The 23,595-nt window shown below is 42.1% G+C and overlaps 1 protein-coding gene across 8 annotated transcripts in view; it reads right to left on the bottom strand.

Annotated features, from left to right (window-relative positions):
* Positions 1-23,595, bottom strand: part of vav2 (vav 2 guanine nucleotide exchange factor) — a 228,463-nt gene that overhangs the window by 53,860 nt on the left and 151,008 nt on the right. For all 8 annotated transcript variants that reach the window (XM_037117179.1, XM_037117178.1, XM_037117175.1 and 5 more), the window contains exons 3-4: positions 15,033-15,091; positions 1,216-1,284 (exon numbers count right to left, since the gene is read on the bottom strand). In XM_037117179.1, the coding sequence (XP_036973074.1) occupies positions 1,216-1,284; positions 15,033-15,091 (128 nt within the window). The remainder of the gene's footprint in view (positions 1-1,215; positions 1,285-15,032; positions 15,092-23,595) is intronic.

The raw sequence follows: 23,595 nt of genomic DNA on the forward strand, positions 1-23,595 counted from the left end.
CTCATTTGTAGACGGGCCTATAAACTATAATAGTACGTTTATGGCTGATTTGCTGCATAATCAGAAGGTATTTTGCATTTAATTTCCTCCACTTTAAAAGCGTTCAGAGCCGTTCTCATCGCGAAAGAAGCATTTTTACCATAAAACGCAGGAAGAAATGTCCTTTTTGCAGCAGGAAACAGCATTTTTTTCAATCTGTAATATACTTTTTTTTAAATCTGAGAAGCTAAACACCATCAAGGATCTGTGTTAATTAGTGTTGTGTGTAAATGTATTGATCGCATCGTGAGGACAATAATGTCAATCAATATTCTGGTCCTGCATTGCCTATTTCCTGCCTCAAATGTTTTCAGAAACATATTTTGTTTAGTGTACTGTTTAGCGCTCAGTGCTCCGTCACTCTTTTCATTGCTGTGTTTGGTTGTAGTATATCCATCTACATACATGTAGAGGCCATTTGGTGTGTGCCCGTTCATTCAACAGCCCTTGTAAAATAGAAAATGAAATGAGAATTAGTCTGGCAATGTTGGGCCATGTTTACAGTCACGTTAGGAATTTGCCAACTCTTTAGGGACTGTGCCCAGAAGGTGAACCATTAAATTTTACAGTTCAGACTTGACTTTTAGTTCAAGATTAGCTTGAGGTTTAGGTAAAGAAAAGGTTAGGGTTGAGGTAGGCATGTGGGTTTTTTTTTGCAGGGGGTTGTCACATTAAACCTTTTTAGGTAGAAAAGGCGGCACATTTGCTCTAAGGTAAGGCGACAATGTGCCACCCTGTCTTTCTAAAACGGAGGCATGATATTCCTCCTTTTCCAAAAGCTGCTACTGAGGTAGGCATAAACATGAGACGTGACATGAAGCACCAAAGCTGGGCAATGAACAGTGACAAAGAATTGGTCTTCAAAATAAGAGCTTTACATTGCACCCCATTGGAGTTTAGAGCTGGGTTCTTAACGGGGGGCTTTTAATTTGAAAGTAGTGACCATTCGTAGCTTGCCGCTACAACAACAAGCGGACACAACCAAACAGCTACAGAGACCGAGGAATCCCTCGGTTTGATGTGTGCCTCTGTTTGGAGGACCAAGTAGCCATTACATCTATTCATACCCCCTAGACGTGAGTGGGGAAAAATAGAGGGGCAGGGCTCAGTTGCAAGGGCAACTTTATAAAATGAAAAAAACAAGAAGTTTGTGTGGGTGTTTTGTTGTTTACTTACTCTGCCAACTCCTCAAGGCTCCGGTACACATCATCCTCATTCAGAGCTGTGTCCTCCGATGGAAAGGGCCTGGTAGACAGACAAAACACACACACACACACACACACACACACACACAAAGAGTGAGAGAGGGTACAAAACAGTTTATTACTGCACACACCGTGTCACAGGTAGAAAAATAACCGGTCAGAAACTGCGTGCTCTATCTGCCAGGTTGTCACTCTGAGCCCCAGCACTTCGGCAGGATGTATCCAACAGAGGACCCCATCAGTCACACACAACACTGTCAAAACACATCAACACAGCGCTGCTGACAGATAAAAAACACAGCATCTTCCCACAGCCAAGTTTCTCAGGAATTCTTGGGGGAAAACAGCCTTTTTTTTTTTTCAGATGGATGACCAGGTGTCTTTTAAATCCTCTCAGGGGGTTTGGGCTGCTTTCAAGAACCCTCAGGGACAAAGACGAGATTTATAAAATATTGAAACTGACAAGTTTAGAGCTGTAGATTTTTTCATTTTGTTTTGTTTTCACAGCAAAAGTGACCTTCTCCGCTTGTACACTTTTTTGTTATGAAACAAAATGATTATGAAAAACACTGCAAGCTGAATAAAAGCTAGATAAAAGCATCCATGTCAGCCCATCGGGCGATAATCTGAATAATTTATCCTCGCCTTCAATTTCTCACTCCTGTTCACTCAGTGTCAACAAACACAATACTCCCAGGAAGTGGCAGATCATAAACGTGGATGACTAATCAATTATCTCATTAAACAGAGTGGATTTATTTCTAATCTTTTTAAAGATATCTGCTTCCTGCAAACATTATAAAGTGCATGATTGGATCTCGATTGCCCGGTCGAGTTGATGGTGCCTTTTCTTTTTTTTTTTTTTTAATTTGTCTTTCACGAGTGCTGATTGCTACAAATTATAGCCTATTAGCTTAATGTTGTGCACAATTGAAGCTCATTAAAATCAGCAAGGTCACGATCGGTGCTAATCATCAACCACACTTACATTACCGGAGCAGAAATGGCCTGTATTATTAAAATGAATCCGGAGTATCTCTTCTGTTTATAGGAGATGCTCTCAGGCTTCTGCAATCCTCCGAGCTGAAAACTGTTTTTTTTTTATTAAAAACACTTTGCAGCTTTCAAAGTTACAGAATGCCTCAATACCGTTTCATTTTTCAGTAGAAGGAATTTGTTCTTCATTTTTTAGGACCGTTTGTTTGCCTTTCACCGTGTTTGCAGCATGCTGCTGTTTTCCAACCTCTCCTCGAGCAATAAATCCCACACAGAGCGGCAGCCAGCAGTGGTTTCTGTTACGGTAAACAGCCCCGCAAGGTTGACCTTGAATCTCTTTCTATAATGTAACTACTGAACGCATGATTTGTTTTCCTACTGTCAAAGAGTCATTGGAGACACACACACACAAACGCACACGTGTGGCGCAAATATCGCCACCATCATTCACGAAAAAGATGGAGAACTTAGCTCGAGCAGTCTTGTGGTTGTAGATTGCAACCAACTGAACACCCCTGATCTCATTATCTCCTACAGTGGCTACTAAAAAAACAAAAAAAGAAACAAGAAATAAATGCAAAAAGGCCTTCCCCAGGTCCAGTGTTCTCCAGAACTGTGTTATTTTGCAAGGTGGCGGGGTCGTCCACATATAAACAAAGTAAAACAGCAGGAAACTGTGTTGTTCTTTAAGGTGAGTTTGTTTATTCAGTGCATTTCTCTATTGGTTAAAATGTCCTTCCCTTTAGCTACATTGCACACCTTTAAAATTTGCTAGAGTAGGAAGTGATGAAATGTATCCCAGTAGCTGTGCTCCTTTCAGTACTGTAAAAGTACAAGTACAATTTTGAAGTCGTTGTAAACTTGATACCTCTGCGGCATTTTTTTTTTACCAAAATAATATCCCATCACAATATCTTTACGTTTACCCTTTACTCCCTTTGGTTTAGTCATCTTGATATCTTCTGTTCTAGCCCTTTTAATAAAAGATGTCTTTTATTTGAAAGCCTGTGTGCCATGTTTTGGAGACGGATCATTTTGTGTTGGGCTTCCTGAGGAAGTGTTTTGTGCATGTTTGTGTGTCTGTGTTACTCCATCTCCTGCAGTTACTTAATACAACTTGCTGTTGTGCAAGCAAACATCATATACCCTTGAGAAAGGGGTGATATTTGTACCACATAGGGAGGTGGTAAGAGCATGTGTGCGGGGAGTTTTTTCAAGGGATCAAGGGAGTCACGGCTTTAACAGACTCTAAAGCCCGAAAGCGCGAAAACATTCTGTGATTCTAAGATATGTGAATAAATAAAGTAAATACTGCGGTGAATACATTCTATGAACACTGCATCTTATTGTGTGAAAAGGTTCAACAGAGATGTTAAAGCAGGAGAGAGAGAACAAGGAGAGAAAGAATGAACGTCCGTGTGCCGAGGCTGACTGTAAAATGAGCTGGGAGACGTTACGGAGAGTTCAGCGTAGGAGACCGAACGCTCCAGAGCTCTCTGCTCTCTGCAAGCACTCGGCTTTAAAAATCATCTGCCTGTGTTTAATCCTAAGATACGATCAGACGACTGGGGCGTTAATAATGGTACCACGCGCAGGCGACAGCAGTGACCTGGTGGCCACGCACGACGGTGAAAGTTACACTGTGAGTGCAAAAAGAGCAACAAGCAATAAAACGCAGTCGTCTATTTGATCATTTTAGTTGCGGACGTGGCAGGTTTGTGAGTGTGTGTGTGTGTCAAGCTGTGTGTGTCCTTGTGACACCGCCAATTAGCCTGTGTGTGATTAAAGCAGTGGTCACAGTGAAACAGAGTGTCAGCCATCAAGTTAATGAATGCTCAGCTAGATAGTCAAAGGTCAGTTGGTCACCCTTAAGCACACACACACACACACACACACACACACACACACCCTCCACAGTCTTCCTCTGATTCATTAACCGTGCAACCGTTTCCTTGTTTGAAGCGGCTGACTTCATTAAAACCTCTGTATTTTGGCGAGCTAATTACGAGTACTATTATTAAAGAAATAATAACACAAAAACGGCCTCCTCTGATTTATGTAACTTCCTCACTCGCCGTTATGAGCAGGAGCGCAGCGCAGAAGGCGCGTCCTCCGGAGTGTGATAACACACCCACATCTGATGGCCCCCTACAATGAAGTGTGCATTATATTATAAGTTATTAATGGAGTCCCGCCGGGCAAAATTTAATTACATAGTAGTTTGTGGAGATGTGCGCTCGCATCAATTGCTCCGGTGTTGTTTTGCGGAGCCAAGCACTGTCCAACGCTGCCGTTTTCATTTCGGTTATGACACAACCAGGTGTAATTGAACCATGTTTATAATTTCATCAGAGCTCCAATGATGAGCCGTCTCCTGGCTATTCAGCACTGCTCTATTGTCTTTCCTGCAAGCTTGTTACTTCAGATTGCGGGTCTGTGCACAGTGTGGTAAGCCAGAAAAGTTTATTTATTTATTTATTTATTTTTTCCGAAGCCTTGGTTGCACAGGGCTTCTATTACCAGGGGACCTCGTGTCATATAGACATGGATGTCGCACCCATTATACCTCGGGGGGGTTTGGACCCCCCAACTATGTTCCTATGTTGAACATGTACATATTTCAGATCAATACGTCTGTGTTTCATTTGCTACTAAATCCATTACACTACCTTATTAAGACAATGAACAAATTAATGAAAACTTCATACGACATTTTCACTGCTGCCTTGCACCGAAGCACACTGACTGATCTTAGCTACTAATGTTCTTGCAAGACCGGACCTCCTCTGCCTCTGACTTGTTGGCTCTGATTGGTTGGTTTGACTCAGGCTATTAACTCACACACAGTCAATATGGTAATTTGTATTTTTGGTGGTTTATAAACTGTAGTTTTGCAGGTAAACACACCGGATTCTTCGGCTTCTCTTTTTGACAACCCTAACCCTAACCCCAACACACACAAATTTTAGGGGAGAACCCTAACCCTAAAGTAAAATTATCCCTCCCACAATGTGAAAGCTTGATATGGCAGCTGTGGCTCATAGAGAGCCAGTGTCTTGTTATCGCTGGTTCGATTCCCCTGGTATGCATGTCGAGGTGCCTTTGGGTGGGATACTGAACCCCAAACTGCTCCTGATGTGCTTGTTGGCACCTTTATTGGCAGCTACAGTCATGTATGAATGTCAGTATGAATTACTGCAAGTCGCTTTGGACAAAAAGCATCTGCTAAATGCCCTGAATGTAAATGTAAATACGCCCCTTAAAGTCTGTGCATGAATTCACTGACATTATATTACGTTGATGTGATGTCAAGGCTGTGTAACATCAGCTTTCAGGAGTAAAACATACTGTATGTTTTATCAGCAGGCAACACAAGCTTGATTTGATCACTTCGCATAAATTCACATTTGCAGCTCACTCGGATCAAGTGAACGATGCCCTGTAGCTACACTTTCATCGCTCAGAACCCTCTCTGTCATTAAATCATTTTAAAACGTCAAAAGAGCCAATCTGGCAGCAGGACTGTTGACTGCTGTTCGTCATGTTGAGAGGCGTGATCGCATTTCATACTTGTTCAGTTGTCTGACAAATAAAAAACAGATGGTTCAAAGAAATATGACCCCCAAATTACAGAGATGCTGATTTGCATGGGAATAATATCATCACATGACACCAAAACATAGCTGGTATTTTGCAGTGTAATCTTTATTTTACAAATTACAGACATGGCAGATTTGCATGGGATGAAGATCGTGGGCAATACCATTGCATATATTGTAAATGATTTGAAATCCCCAGGTGATGTTAGTCCTGTGTGAATAGGGCATCAGTAATCAACTGTAGCAGGTATTTTTACATATAGCACAAGAATATGTCTCAGTTTAAATTTTAGCCAAAGGAGTTCTGTTTGGTACTTGGCACATCTGACCATGTTTTAAGGATTCATTTTCTGCCGCAACCAATGAAACGGTTTCCCTGTTTATACCTCCCTCCATGTTTGATGGGCTGTATTGTACTGTTTGTGTGTTTGTCAGTTCGGTTTGGTTGGGCATCTCCGTAGTGTGTTCTATTTTGCTTCCATTAGTCCGTCATTTCTCAATAATTTGGTACCCCATTAAAAAAGCATAGAGACAACACTAGTAAGTAATTCCATTTGCGAGCCCTAGCAGAGAGTCTTTTGGGAAGTACAGCACATTTATATTTATCTACCGGCAAGCATAAAATTCATTATACATAAAAAAAAATAAGGAATCATCTGTAAAAACTGAATGATTGAGCTGAATTTAAATTGAATATTAGTTTTGGGGAAATGGATAATTGTCTTACGGCTCTGCCACAACTGCTATTTTCCTAAAAACAAATCCATGAACCCGTGGTGGCATCCCTGGCTCAGGACATCTTGGAAGGAGTTGGTCTTCAACGCAAATGCTGCTATAAGATATTAAATGTAGAGCTGGTAAATTAAACATTACCCGCTTTTAAAAATGATTGTTGATGGCTTGTTTTGTTTTGTCGCTGCGCTCCAGCGTGGGTTGTTGATGCTTTCCTGAGCATTTGAAGGTTAACAACCATGGAACATCGAAGAGGAAAACCGTCTTTTGCACCTAATGAATGTAATAAATGAGGGCCCACGTTTCTCTGACCAAACTCTTCAATCTCTCTTTCTTTCCTTCCTTCGTGCCCTGCCTATTCCTGGCTAATTTCACACTACGCTCTATAATTTCTCCATCGCTGTTCGATGCTGTTGTAAAGGGAGTTGTTGTGCGCACGTGTGCAAGACATAGCCGCAGTGGGCCGGTCCCATTGATCAACTACTGTCGAACAGCAGAACAACAGTGTAGTCGTTAGGTGTGAACGCAGCTCAAACCACCGGCGTTGGCAGCAGTTTCACGTCCCAGGACACGGCTGGGTTTCTGCGGGGGTCAATAAATCGCTGCAACTCGAGCAAAGCTAGTGCACCTCGCCACTTATTGTACCATGCCTGTCCATAAACCCTCCCCGGTCTTCTTTTAAACCTGGTATATGCAGTTTCACTCCCAAGCCGCTCTCGCCAAGGGAGTGTGTGTGAGTTCGTGTGTGTGTGTGCGTGTGTGTGTTTGCAAAGTAACACATGAGTAAGAGCCTCTTTCTTTACATGTGTGAGTTATTTTTTTTCACAACATTTACATTCTGTATTAGCAGACACGATGCATTCAATTGCCATGTGTAAAAAATGGAGAAGTGGATGTGCGATGTGATAACTGCACACTAATGGGAGTGTGGGGGGGGGGGGGGTGATACAGTTATGCTTGTCCTACGCTGTGAAGTTGCTGTGAAGTGCAGCCTGCTCATCTTGAAAATAAATGTAATGTAGAAACAAGTGCATTTTTGTATTGTTTTTGTGCAAAAATAAAGAGGAAACAATGTCTCTAAGCAGTAAAATTACATAAATTATTACTCCGTTTTTATTTTATTTTTATACAAGATGCACATTTCCATTTCAAATCACATATGTCTTTTCAACTTGGAATGAAGGATTTCAGTTGGAACTGAAACAATTCATCTATTACTTGATCAACGGCAACAACAACAAAAAATAATAAAATATAATATTAGAAAAGCCAAATATTTTGGCTACAGCTTCTCAACTGTTTGTTGCTTTAATGTCAACGGAAATTGTATATCTCTGTAACATAAGAAGCAATTTTCAAAGCATCATGACTATTATAAACTATTATAGATTGACAAGAAATGCCAAATATTCTCTGGCTACAGCCTCTCAACTGTGTGGATTTGTTGCTTTTCCCTCTTTCATTTCAATTCATAAATGTATCTATGACATAAGAGGCTATTTCCAAAACATCATCACAGGCTTTAGGAAATTAAGAATATTATTTTCTTTTTTCATATTTGAAGATTTTCTTTGACTAAACTGCGAAATGTCTTTCTTATCTTAACTTCAATGACCCATTATTATGGTTTCTCTCTTTATTACCCTTTTTGCACGTGATGATGTTTGTTGGGATGTATGATATGCATGGATTGCTAGGTCTTTTAGTTTGGTTTAATTATTTATAACTTTTTCTTCTACTTTCAGTAATGTGGATTCGCAAAAATGTACAAAAGAGTTGTTTTTTTGTTTTTTTTAAATTTACATTTTACATTTTCTCTACTGACCAGTTTGCTTCTGTTAGGGTTGGTTACATATACTGTATGACATACATATAGTCAGGGTTGGGCCGGGAACTTCAAAAAATGTATACCGATAGTTATTAATTACCTGTTAAAAATGTCACAATATTAAAGTAATGAAGCCTCATTACTTTCGGTTACTGTTTTTTGAAATATCAATGACATGACTTGTAATTAACCTCAATAACAAGTGTGCATTTTGAATAGAGGATATACACTCATGTATTTGGGTTCACCTGAGACCAGAGTGGTCATGAAGTGTTGTGTCGTGTGTGGGCATTTGTGTTATTCTCTATTTTAAAATCGTAATTCTGTTATTCACCCCACTTTTTACTAAATGTACCTGTAATTTAACTGCATGTTTTTTTTTTTTTTCTGTAACTTCACCAGAATACAATACCTTTTTATCATTTCCTGATCATGTGATTTCACAACATGTATTTCATTGCTCACCACACCTGCACACATACAACCTGTATAATTCATCTTCATAATAAAAAAGCACTCTTAAATTCGAAGAGTCACTCAATAGCATTAGTCTCACAAATAATCAAATAGTTTTAATTATTGAAGTTTACATATGATAATTGAGTGTAACTGGAAGGGTTTTAGAGGACTATCATTATGTAAAGCCCTCCTAAAACTTCCTCCTCATCTACTCTTTGTCTAGCCGTTGATCTGATGTCTCTAGAACTCTGTGACCCTGATCCCCGGTGCCCATCACACACACTCTGCCTGCAGGGATCGGCGATGAACTAGTTGAGGAGTGCGAGGTGGGTGAAGGTTAGAGAGGGGTCAGCTGAGGACAGTGAAGATAAGGAGGGGTGGGGGTCTGAATAACAGAAGAGAGGATGACGCAGGGCTCGCACTGTAGATAAGCCGTGAGAAGCACAAGGTCAGCTCCCAGGGCGCGAAGGGACGGGGACGACACAAAGAGGATTTAGGATCTCAGATAAAAAGAGAGAACACTGGAATCAGCTTTTGTTTTGGGTCGACAGGTCTGGCGATAGATTGTGTAGAGATGGAGAGATGCAGACGGTATGAAGGATGGAGGTTTGTTTCAGAAGGGGGAGGAGGGGTAGACAGTAAAGTCAGAGGTTCTTCAACAAGACCCCCCCCCCCCCCCCCGAAAAAACAAACAAACAAAAAAAAAAAACAACGTATAAATCAAAATGTATTTTTGTAGAACCTTTCCCGGAGAAATCAGAGAAACCTCTATCAGCTGAGATATAGTGTATTACACCAGCTGGGCAGCCCAGTTTAGAGAGATTTGACTAACTTAATCACAGTTTAATCTTAAATAAAGATGCAAGGAAAAAAGTGTTGGAATACTGAAATAAGAGAAGGACATGCCTCTAATTTACCATGCCATATATGCTCTTGAACTTAATGGAAACATTTGTGCTGGCTGCAAGATTTCAAATAAGGATGCTGATAAAAGACAGGATAGAAACTAAAGAATGCCAGGGGTGGGAGTGTACTGTGTGTGAGGAAATGCGACAGCGTGTCTGGTGTATCTCTCAATGTGCAGGATAGCTAGAATGCTGACGCTGACATGAACTGTTGCTGTCCGATTACAGGGAACCAACATCAGAGAGGAGATCAATGAGCTTCAACGGAACGTCGATGGACATGCCTGTGGCAATGTTGCCCGGAGATTTAACACAGTGAGGAACTCTCCGCTCACTGGACGGCCTGAAGCGGTGCCCAGATGAACATGATTTAAGACCGGTGGGGTTATTATCCCAGCATCAAGGCCTCCACCATGAGGAACTGAAGCTGGGGAAGATCCTTGAAATCACTTTCAGAGACAACTTCCTTAATACACCGTGTTTGTCTCCACTAACCTCCAACACATTAAGTTCATTTCATTCATCTTGGCCTTATCTGTTTCACATAAGCACCTGTAATTTGTAGATGAAATACTAAATCCCTCTAATCCCTCTGTGGCTCTACAGGCAGTATCCCGTCACATGTGGAGATGAAAAATAGATTAAAGTCAAGTACAGTTGAATTCAAACTGGATCAGCTACATAGTGGGATAGTTTCCCCATGTGGAGATTCTGAATGTATGTCTTTCACATGCGAAAATGTTCCGATCGCAGGTGAGATTATTATTATTTTCACATGTTGATATTCAAGTTCACATGTGAAAACAGCCAATCGTATGTTGGGAATGTACAGAAATTGTGCAGTTCACAGAACAGAAGCACATTTCACAAGCTTTCATGTGCTATGATTTGATTCCACATATGGAAATTCAAATCCACAAGTAATGAAAAAAAAACAATCACATGTGAGCGTATGAGATATGTGAAAATATAACTATCTTGTGCAAATTTTCATTCAATAGCTAATGAGAACATTTTTAGAACATATGAACTGAAATCTTAACCTGAAAATGTGGTTACTTTTGTTGATGGTTGTTAATTGTTACCTCTTATGCTTATATTGTATTTTCTTTTAATCATTGATTGTTGCCTCTGACTGTTTATCTTTTAGTAGCTTTTGTTAACAGCTGATGATTGTGACATTAGACTCTTTGTTTAAATTGACTTTTTCAGTCCTTTGATAATTTGTTTTTATTCACTTTTATTTTTGCGTTTGACTGTTCATCTTATTTTTTCCTGTTGATTGTTTTCTCTGTCAGTTTGTTTATCAGTTACTTTACCATGTATCATCAACTGCTGTTTAATATGGCATCACTAGTGCCATATTCAGCACTTGTTACATTTGGTTATTCCATTTGATTGGCTATAAAGTGACACCTGAAAGAAAAAATCTAGAGCTCAAGTTATGTTCAAGTTTTTGTCAATTTAAATTGCATCTCAGATTATTTACATTTAAAAAAAAAAGGTGGGGTATCAAGCATTGCAGTAAATCGCCTGTTTTCTCTTCTCTTACTGTTGTTATTTCTAAATTATATGAAGCTTTAACTGATTTAATTACTTTAAAGCACTTTACAAATTGGCACCTAGGTTGGGCTCATAGGTCTCTCGTGAGATTAACGCATTAAGCTTCGACCTGCTTGTGAGAGCCAGCTCAAGGCAAACTTTGGCTGTTGCAAGAGAACAAGAGAAATCCATACCTGAGAACGCAAGACTTGCAGATTCAGTATCAATTATTAAATCCCTGGCTTTCATGAAGAATAACAAGTAAAACCACAAATATAAGACACGTTCATGTTGTCATTAGTCTAATTTATTCAATTTCATTTGATTCTATTTTTGTTTGTTTCTGTTATCCTCATTATCCATGTAGTTAGAATCCTATTCATAAAGGTGCCACACTAGGCCACACCACTGTACTGGTAAGCCTGGAAGGCATGCACTGCCTACATGGTACAGGGCTTTTGATGCCGGTATGGTGCTGGAATGAGTTATGGCTGCTGTCAGGCCTGTGCGTAGTTGACAGAGGCTTTGAAGCGAGACAGAAGAGGTGTGACAGGTCCTCGGACCTTTGAAAGCGGCTGACCTCACCCTCAGCAAGAAACGGTGAGAGGATCCCTCAGAAAAGGCCAATTGGGGTCAGCGATCATCCACGTAAGTGCTCTCCTTGATAGTAGCAGTCTGTTCATGTTGGATCGTACACTACATTGCCCCTGACCTCATCATGCATTAATCCCCATGCCTATCTATAAATCATGGAGCAAAGGCAGCAACAGATACACAATGGCTTAAACACCATCATAGATATGTACACTGAATATGCACTCACGCTAATACCATTGATTATCAATGCATTGCATTGATTAAAATCATAGATGTCAGTAACTTTGCATCATCCGCTCCTCAGAGATGTCTCCATATCAATCCATGTGAAGCCTCTCACAGCATACCAGACAAGCCTTTGGTGCATGGGGTAGAACATCCAGGAATTTCAGAGACTCTAACAAGATTTCCTAATGAACTGGAGGTAAAAACTCACAGCTAGCAGGCGAACAAATAATGTGTAGATGGTGAGAACAGAGTTGGTATTTCAGTTAAGGTTATTACTTATCATAAACTCATCCGGTGTAAGGTGAGGAAGGCAACTTTTGTGGTCAGAAACAAATGAGGGAGAAACTTTAAATTTGCTGCGCAGAAGATGGTTTACATTTCAAGTCACACATTTAAGGTACAGTATGATTTTTAGTTTAAAACTTTCAGGAATGAGCAAGATACATTATATATATATATATATATATACACTATATTACCAAAAGTATTCGCTCACCTGCCTTTACTCATTCTATGAACTGAAGTGCCATCCCATTCCTAACTCATAGAATTCAATATGATGTCGGTCCACCTTTTGCAGCTATTACAGCTTCAACTCTTCTGGGAAGACTGTCCACAAGGTTGAGGAGAGTGTTTATAGGAATTTTTGACCATTCTTCCAAAAGCGCATTGGTGAGGTCACACACTGATGTTGGTCGAGAAGGCCTGGCTCTCAGTCTCCGCTCTAATTCATCCCAAAGGTGTTCTATCGGGTTCAGGTCAGGACTCTGTGCAGGCCAGTCAAGTTCATCCACACCAGACTCTGTCATCCACGTCTTTATGGACCTTGCTTTGTGCACTGGTGCACAGTCATGTTGGAAGAGGAAGGGGCCCGCTCCAAACTGTTCCCACAAGGTTGGGAGCATGGAATTGTCCAAAATGTTTTGGTATCCTGAAGCATTCAATGTTCCTTTCACTGGAACTAAGGGGCCAAGCCCAGCTCCTGAAAAACAACCCCATACCATAATTCCTCCTCCACCAAATTTCACAGTTGGCACAATGCAATCTGAAATGTACCGTTCTCCTGGCAACCTCCAAACCCAGACTCGTCCATCAGATTGCCAGATGGAAAAGCGTGATTCATCACTCCAGAGAACGCGTCTCCACTGCTCTAGAGGCCAGTGACGGCGTGCTTTACACCATTGCATCCGACGCCTTGCATTGCACTTGGTGATGTGTGGCTTGGCTGCAGCTGCTCGGCCATGGAAACCCATTCCATGAAGCTCTCTGCGTACTGTACTTGGGCTAATCTGAAGGTCACATGAAGTTTGTAGCTCTCTAGCAATTGACTGTGCAGAAAGTCGGCGACCTCTTTGCACTATGTGCTTCAGCATCCGCTGACCCCTCTCCGTCACTTTACGTGGCCTACCACTTCGTGGCTGAGTTGCTGTTGTTCCCAAACGCTTCCATTTTGTTATAATAGAGCTGACAGTTGACTGTGGAATATTTAGGAGCGAGGAAATTTCACGACTGGATTTGTTGCACAAGTGGCATCCTATGACAGTTCCACGCTGGAATTCACTGAGCTCCTGAGAGCGGCCCATTCTTTCACAAATGTCTTGTTTCACAGTCTGCATGCCTGAGTGCTTGAATTTATACACCTGGGGCCAGGCCAAGTGATTAGAACACCTGATTCTGATCATTTGAATGGGTGAGCGAATACTTTTGGTAATATAGTGTATATATATATATATATATATATATATATATATAAATTTTTTATTATTTATTTATTTAATCTTTTTTTTTAAATCAATTTTAAATTGAAAGATCCCCCCGGGACATTGCAGTTCAGTGTACCATTCAAATCACCTTAGTCAATGTTTTCTTGTTCAAGCCAAGGGCCCGACCTTACTTAATTAGGTCACATTTCATTAATCCCCATGAGGCAATTGTATTTCTACTTCCATAGCGTGGTAAGAGGTCACGGTAACCCTCGGGGCTGAGAGGAAAACATTGCTTTGCTCAAGGACACATCAGTGTTCAGGTGCTTGTCCCTCTGTTGAAGGACAATTTCAAACACAAGCCTTATGAAAACCCGGTATTCCGTTTTGGACAGAGCTAGGCTCATAACCATCTGGGTTCCGATCCGCACAGTTTGACAATCTGGAATTTAAATAAAAGTGTAGAGCTGAATTAGTTTTCTGATTCGCTGAGATTAAAGTAACACGGGATCAGCAAGTCCAACGTGTGATTTGTACTGAGGTTACAGGAGCCTTGCTTTCAACACCTCACAGCGAAATGGTCAGTGTGGACAGGCTGTGAATTAGCCAGCACTCAGCAGGTTGTGCTGTCTTTATTAATGGCAGGGGACCTGCTCTTTCTCTGTCCCTCTCCCTCTGTCTCTCTCTTCTTCATCCCCTCATTTCTTGGCATGGCTCCTAATGGGCGCGCTCCATCAACTCCTTACTCAGACGAATAAAATGGCTTTTTATGTGGCGCCGGTGAGCCGCCAAGCTCCAAGCAGATTGAGCAAACGAAGAGAAAATCAGACGCCAATACCAGCCCTGATACAGCAGTGTGTCGGATTTCCACAGCTTCACATCATCTGTGTGCAGTGTGCAATGTATTCTGACCTGCACTACTGAATTTCTACAATTTCTACTGTGTGAATGACAGATGGAAGTGTGTTGTGAATTATTTTGCATCCGGCAAGATAACACTGGCTAAAAGCTGCAGCTAATTGCTTAAAAATGCAAATCGACTTCTAAATGAGCAGCAGATGTTAATGGCCACCTCCATCTTAATATAGGCCCGCAAGTAAAATGTGGAATACATCCTAATGGTTTTCTTTGATGCTGATACCAGTGATTGCTTTGGCTGTTTGAATAATAAATGCGAGCGCCACGAGGGAGACACGTACCTGATGCCTTTGATCTGTGCGATGCTGTGGTGGGAGATCCTCGACAGAGCGGAGATTACCTGAAACGAATGAAGAGATAAATAGTCAAACAAAACCCGTTTTTAATGGAGCTCAAATTCATATGAGGAATCAATTAATTGAATTTGTGACATTTGTTTATGATACTGTATTAGTTCATGCAGACGCCAGGGTTACTAAAAACTTTGGGGAAGCTAAAGGGCATCAGATGAAACAAACAAAACAGGAATTAATAGAACAAAATTAAAATAAAAGATAAGAGATCAAGGTCAGTGATCAGCTATAACAGCAGAGCCATCAAAAATAACAATTAAAAGTAATTGAAGATCGAAGTGTCAGAGACAACAATCCACAGCAAAAGAAACAAAGAAAGTGCTCGAGGGCAGCAATAAAATATAAATGTAACTTAAAATGTAATTGTCAAAGGCAAAAAACAACTACTAATATAACCAAACAAATAATAAAAGAGAATCAACTGAACAGGTTACTATAAACAAATTGTCAAATGCAAAAAACAACCACCAACAAAGGGACTTAAAGATGAACGGTCTGACGCATCAGTCAGCTATAAAGCTAAATAAAAACACTTATCAAAAGAAAACCATCAAGAGCCATCATCAAAAGTAACTAAGAGATAAAGAATCATGGGTAAACAACCAGCAACAACAGCCAGTACCAAGCTACATCGTACGTGCTATCAGATAAAAGAAAATATGTCGATTTCAGCTGAATATTCACTGTTCAAGGTTTATCATCCGACACACTTGCATGTTTCTCAGCGAACCCTCCCAGGCATATGCATCGCCACACAGGACTGTGTGTAAACATAATGCGGGCCACCGTGTTAATGGTGACATCCAAAGACATGTGCACAGTCACGGATGGCTGCGTACACCCGCACTCGGTCACACACTAGACCAACCGCTGTACGTTCACTTGTAATTTATTACGTCCATGTTAAGGTTTTCTGCAAACCTCCTTACCGTGTCCTGTTTCATTTTTTTTTTTTTTTTCCAGGAGAAGAAGGTTAAATGTGTGCCACTATTTAAGCTGATTTCACAGCAGCTTGTGAGTCACACGTAAGTGGGCTTATGGCTGAGGACTACAGATGGAGCGCTTGCAGGGTCTACACAGGCTAGTTCAGGAGGAGGAGGGGAATCACCGTCCTAAAACACACACAGACCTGCGCACGAAAATGCAAACCCCCGTCACCTACGCCTCATTACCCACTCCTGGGTGCATTTCGGCTTGCATCACCGTGGCAATGCCAGCTGTCTCCCTGACAGGGAGGGGAAAATTGTTATCTCACCCCCTCTTCCTCGGCAGGTGTGTCATCCACAGCCTCTCATCAAACTCCCCCTTGTCTGAACACACAATGCAGCGTCTAACAACTCGCGGTGTCAACGTTCAAGATGGGCCGGCGCCAACGGCTGCGGTGAAGAGAAGCCCTCGCTTTAGGAGCGTGGAGTACCGGCGTTAAAGCCCTCTTGACTGAAACCTTGCAATCTCTCTATTCAAGCTGTACTCATAGTTAACATGATCGGGTGTAGAGGGTGGAGGGATTGCGCGGAGCATGTCTACATCACATTCATTAAAATCAAACCTCTCTGTGGAGGGGAGAAACCTCGACGGGGACTACCGCTCGACAGGAAGACAAGAGGTTTTTTTCTCTGTGTCGCTAAAGACCCATGTAATAGGCAGTTGCATTCATGTTTATTGGTTCCAATATGGGGCAGGTCCACCATTACACACCTCCTTAACGCATATTCTAACTGCGCTTTGCAGTCAGAGACCGAAGGAAAGGGAGGCAGACAAAGGTAGAGTGGACGAATAAATAGCTAATTTAGCCAGTGGTTAGGGTGTTTAATAAATCACCGTGGATAAACCCATTGTGCTGCTGGGTGGCATGCTGCCCACCTGCCCGTGCCGCAGGGAGGGATCACATATGGCATACTGCCCCAGAATCCTTATTAGCCCCATTTCTTCTGGTCTTATTAGCCGTCATTGTCTTTGTGGGAGGTTGATGGACAAAATGCCAGAAAAAAAAAAAAAAAGGAAACACAAAAATGCAAATGAAGTAGCTTGCATGGATTTACAGATAAATTTAGTCTTCAGTGGCGATTCATATTTAATGCTGGGCGGTGTGATCAGCTGTCGTCTGATCCGGCTTAATGCAGCTGGTTTCAGGCAGGTCTGTCCAGGTTCAAAGGATAGCAGAGCTGCTGGTTCAGAGCCAGCGAGGTCACAGCAGGACCTGCTTGGGCCCGACGAGACGAGGCAGCACGTGCCAACGCCAAGTACACTATAGTGTGACTTCCACACACCATAAACATAACAAAACGCTGAATTAACTTTCAGTTACTTTTGTTGAAAGTAGTTGTTTGTTACCTTTGATCACTTGTTTTTAGCTTCTCTTTTAGTTACTTCAGTTGATGTTTAATCAAGACATCATTAATCTAAGACATCAATCAGGTGATTGATGTCTTAGACTGTTTATCTTTTAGATACTTTTGTCGACTGTTGCTGATGGTTGCCATTGATCAGTTACATTTATAGTTGATTGTTAGCTTTAATAAACAGAAACACAACAATCAAATAAGACAAATCAACAACCATCAACAGAAGTAACAAAAAGATAAACTAAAGATAAATCGAAAAACAAATGAAGTAACAATCAGCAACGAACGTAACTGAAAACCAAATTATCAAAGGCAACAATCGACAACAACCAACAAATGTAACTAAATGGTAGTCTGGGGCAAAAATCTGCTAAAAATTAAAAACAAAAAAACAAAAAAACAATCGTCAGACAAGACAATCAACATCCATCATAGAAAGTAACAAACAGATAAAAAAAACACATTATCAAAAGTAACAATCAACAATAAATGCAACTGGAAACCAAATGATCAAAGGACAATCGACAACAAAAAACCAACAAAAGTCACCAAACGATAAACAGTCTGAAGTAAAAATCTGCAATAAAATACAAAAAAAAACAACAAAAAACTGTCATAGGCAACAATCAACAACCATCATAGAAAGCAACAAACAGATAACAACCACAGGCAACAATAAACAACACAGACAATATATCCCACTGAGGAGAGCCAAGATCCAACCATATTGTATATTGTATCTTTAGTCAGTGCTTATGGGTCTTCAAGTAAGATCATCAAACGTTACTTAATACTGGGTAGTGTGATCAGCTACTGTATGGTCAGATCTGGCTCAACACAGCCGGCTTCAGAAAGTCTGTCCAGGTTCAAAGGATAGCAGAGCTGCTGGCTCAGAGCCAGAGAGGTCACAGCAGGGCCGAGGCCTGCGTGGCCCCGCGAGGCGAGGTCTTGAGTGTGCCAACGCTTAGCAGGCTAGCGTGACTTCCACACACCATTAAGTGTAGTCTGTTACAATTAAATCTGTTAAGTTTCCTTAACATTAAGGAGTTTGTTCTGTTTTTTTTCTCTGCTCATGTTAGACTCACACGCCATTACGCGTCTCGAGACCGGGAGTGCTGGCAGTTCGTGGCTCCCTCTGGCTTTGATAAGAAATGCTAATGTGCAATCTGTTTTTCGGGGCAGCTGAGGAAGTACAGATTTGTTTGCACATTGTGACGAGTGCCCAAAATGGCAGTTACATTTCTCATTGTTGGGCCATATTGCATCTGTGGATGACAGGGCAAATTCTCCACCCAAAAAAGCTATGTGGAAGGTGCCCCCTTCAGGCCTAGAGGCTCTGAGTGATACTCAAGGTTTTCAGTGGAGTAGCCCTTTGATTGCTGATCTCTTTAAAACACTTTTTTTTTGGGCGCTGCCTCCTTTTATCTGCCTCATAATGCCACTCCTCTTGCTCCCCTCAAAGGTGGCCCGTCTGCCTGATTGGGCTCTCCTCTCCCTGCCCGTGTTTCTGTTTCCCCTTCCTGCCTCTAATACACCCTCTTCACCCTCCTCTGATCCTTTGGCTCAGTCAAAGCCTTTGAGTCTCTACACATTATTAATTTCCCTCTCATCTCGTACTCCCCGGGGGGTCTTAACGCTGGGGCTAGCCAGAGAATAAAGCTTCTTTCACCCCTCTAGGAATAAGGGGAAAGACAACTCACGCGAAGGAGTGATAGCTAAGATATCCAAAGCTCACGGACCAATATCTCACCTTAATCACCACCCCTCTGCTCCACCCCCCTGGCATCTCCTCACCCACATCTGACCCTTTCTGTCAGTCAGAGGGAGGAGTGAAACTGAAGACACATGTTAAGCGATGCTCGCACGCAACATTTTGTGATCCATTTACTGCATTAAACGTATGAGCGTGTCTGTGTGTGCGTGTGGACAGGGCCGGGTGGGTGAGGGAGGGGTTGGGGGAGCAGGGATGAGAACTGCACCCACAGATTAACCGCGAGGCGAGCCAAGTGTTTGCAAACACACACGCCACCCTTACACCTCTCCAGCCCGGCCACATGTGCCCTCTGTCGCAGCCGGGGGGCCAAGCAAAGCCTCATGTGACCACCCTCGCAGCCAATGGGAAAGACCTGAAGGGCCTCGTTACCCCTGGCAACCGGGCTTGACTGAATATGCATGGTCATCAATTACGAGTCGAATGAAATCAAACCTGCAGCCATATGCCATTAACAGTGGGAGGGCGGGGCCGGTGATTTGATTTACATCTGAAAACCTTGCACGAAGAGGGCTATTGACGGCACGTCACAAAAACACACCCCGCCGTCAATCCTGTTTATATCTAATGCAGTCATGACGTGATTATATCTCGCGCCGCAAATCAATGCACGTGTTGGAAGCCGTCCAACAAAGAGGCTGAATTAATGAAAGATTCATCGCATCACTGCAGCGCCTTTTCTCATTTTTCTCTGTCTCTCGGCTCTTCCTCCGACAGCTAACTCCCCGATAGTGTGAGATATTCATGAAGTGTTCACACTTTGATAGGACGGCATTGCTCTGCTTATGCCAGCCTGCCAAAGTGGTAGGCATGAAGCAAAAAGGGGCACCGAGTGGGAGAGCTGAGAACAGATGGCTGAGTGGGAACCCTGCGTGCCCAACATCAATAATAGACAGACAGAGGAGGGACGGCTGAGCCCGTCCGCGTGTGTGTGTGTGTGTGTGTGTGTGTGTGTGTGTGTGTGTGTGTGTGTGTGTGCCACTGTCCCACTGCCTCCGGGAGTTTCTGTCTTTTACAAACCGTCTCTTTTTCCTGTGTTTTTTTTTTTTCCCTTTTTGTTTGCTCACACTCTTTCTTCGCTCCCTTTCATAGTTAAATTTTCCGATTTGCACGCACATCTCACAGAAAATATTGCATGTGCCAAAAAAGAAAAAAAAAAAAAAAAAAAAAAAAACTTTGAGTGAACGCCCAGAGGAAGGTTTTAGGTATTCAAATCATTTAACCTTTATTCGTTCAAGCTGGCCCAAGAGATTTGTTTAAAATGTTCTGCAAAAAACTTTAAGACAAACATTCAAAATATACATGGATCCATGCCAAACAGATGGGAAAGGAGATTGAATTTAACAATATCTGATCAAAGCCAAGCATAGTCATAAATGTGAGAGTGATGCAAAATATATAAATATAAGAATTAAAATGGTGGTAAATGAGTACTTTTTCAATAAAATAAAATATTCAGTAATATATAAGTTAATAACCAAATACAACATAAAGACAGGCTTCTACCCTCTTGGACAAAAGCAGAAGTTTTAAAAAGCAGCACAAACGCAGGTCCTGCGGCATGTGTTAGAGTACGCTCACATCTCTGATGAGCTCTTGTGTACCTTGTGTGTGACACACCGCGATGCTGTGCGAGACAAGCGCATGAATGACTGTAACAAGTCTCCGAGCATCAGCTCAGGCGAAAGTTGCTGAATGCCATCAGGAGCCGGGCCCGTGTAAATCCTGATTGCAGTCAGATTGGCATCGGCCCACGCTACACTAAATCCCCTCAAAGCAGACCTTCCAGCTGCTTGATTACAGGGGATTTCACTACGTATGTCCCAGTAAGAAAAGCCTCCGGGTTGGCCTGAGGGAGCAGAAAGAGCGCGGCTGCTGCTGACCCAAAGACCCCATTTAACACCAGAGCCAGACCGAATGTCTGTAAGCCTACAGAGGGCATTCAGCCCACATACAAAATGTACAGGGCTCTGACTTATGTCACTGACCCAAAATGTAGCTTAGCTTAACATAATGCACATGCCGCTAAAGCCTTTTGGAAAAAAAGTTGGAGAGGCAGATTTCCATGCATTTCCCCCAACTGTCGATATGAGCTATTGACGTGAACAAGTTTTCTCCAGATCAATTCTAGAGCTTATTTAGCTTCGAGACCCACCGCATTGATCTGATCTGAACCCGCGCTGCTTGAAGAAGAAAGGGCAACTGTGGCTAATATGTGCAAATTGTACTCTATAGATCGCATCAGCCTGGTCAGCACCTGCCGATGCGCTGCGGCCCCGTCCATGACCTGTCCCATTTCACGCCAAATCACAGCACATGGGTCTGCTCACTTATGCGTGAGTACGCCTGTGTGTCGCAGGGTGTTTGGACATGTGGGCATCGGTGTGCACACACGCCCAGGCTGGAACATCATTCACATGAGCATGCATGAGCTTACACTTTTTCCCACACACCAGAACTGACAGATTGATGGTGTACTTGCCCTAGAGAGGATGCAGTATCGGTGAAGAGACAGGTCCTGGAAGGGACGGGGCTTAAGAGACATTGTTCCAGGCGTCTAAGTCTTAGATAAGTCAATAGTGATAGGAAAAACATGTAGAGTGGTACCTCTTTCTCTGTATTTGACTACAAAAATGAGGCTCAAATGCAAGCTCGAAGTTGTAATAGCATTTGATAGAATTTGCACCCATATATATGCCAGAAATTGTTAGCCTCAGCCCTGAAATTCCCCAAAGATTAGACAAAGCATTAGGACAATAATCCTACACATACACAGCTTTACTGATGTGTTTCACCCACTGAAGACCAGACCGAAGGCAAAAAGCCCCCAGAGGAAGCACAAATCAGGCCAGAGCATCTCCATAATATACGGCACGTCTGCTGATCTCTGTGGGCTGAAGACCTCAGCTCAGACAGTCCACTGGCAGCAAAGCATGAGACAGGAAAAATCTGTTAACGAGCCCTTAGACATAGATCCAAACCCCTTTTTCACAAGTTTTGAGTCGTTATTTGACTCTAAACGTGCTGGGGTTCAGAGTCATAACAACTAAAAAAAACATCTTGATACTTCAAGTCTTAATGCCGTCTGGCCACTCTGTAAAACAGAACAGCAGGAGGTGCCATGGATTTACTCGCTTTGCGTGCAGCGTTTCTTCTCACCACAAACCAAGCTGAATGGTTTGGCTTAAAGGTTGACAGAAATGCTGCCTGAATAGCTCCGCTGAGTAAATCTACATTTAAGCCAGCTGTGCCAAGCGGCTTTAACAATCCTTATGAAATTAGCCCAAATCAAACAACAACAGCATGAAAAGATGCTGCTTCACACGACAGAAACAGTATTGAATCCCGCAGTTTTTGTGATGCCGACAGCTTATTTGCTGCACAGCCAGTCCATTTGTAATGAATGAGGAGTCGGTGCATTCAGAGAGTCGAGGGCGAGCGAGTAGGTGGGATGTTTAGGGAGTGAGGGGGCGGTGAGAGGAACTCGCAGGCATTTGGTGACTCAGCAGCAGGAGTCGGACTGAGTTCCCTCCACTGACGAGCTCCGCTGACCAGGCACAAAACCAAGTTGTGGCTAGTACAGGTGTTGAGATGTGGTTGGCATCAGCTGCCTTTCGTCTTGAGACCAAGTTGTGGATATATAAGCAATTCTGATAAAAGGTATCAAATAGCCTTTATTGAGCAAATGCGAAATATTTTCTCATTCCAGCTTCTCAAATCAGAGAATCTGCTGCTTTTCTCTGTTACATGTCACTGTAAATAGAACACATTTGTTTTTTGGACTGTAAGTCCCACAAAACAAACTGGAGACATTACCTTAGTCTCTTGTCAAAGGCGTTTCTGACATTCTGTAACATTCTGCCAAGCAACCGTATAATTAACTGAATCATAACATGAAGGTAGATATATGTGGTCGGTTATATACAGTATGTGAGAAACACGTCTCCAATTTTAAACCACAATCCTTGACAATCAACAAGTGAAGATGCAAATAAATTCCTGTTTGCACCCACTACCATAATGGGTTGGTTCACCAAGATGTGCAGCAGGTGGCACCAGTCCCAGTTGGGAGAGATTATAACATTGCAGAAGAGGACGGTGAAACAAGATGATGGAATTAAATTTGTGCTGGTGAAAACAGCGAAAAACAATGTAGAACACACAATGGACATATGGCACTTGTGTTCATGTCATGTATCTATTTAATAAACATTACACAACTGATGTTTTGGTCTGCTGCCACTTTTCATCCATGAATGTTCAAGTCACATGCTTCATGTTCAATTACATTTAAATTTAGGGCATTGAGCAGATCCTTTAGTCCAAAATGACTTACAGTCACGTACATGTGCATTATCATGCATTTGTGCATGCA

The sequence above is a fragment of the Acanthopagrus latus genome, chromosome 12 (genome assembly GCF_904848185.1).
Source record: "Acanthopagrus latus isolate v.2019 chromosome 12, fAcaLat1.1, whole genome shotgun sequence".
In the NCBI taxonomy this organism is placed as follows: Eukaryota; Metazoa; Chordata; class Actinopteri; order Spariformes; family Sparidae; genus Acanthopagrus; species Acanthopagrus latus.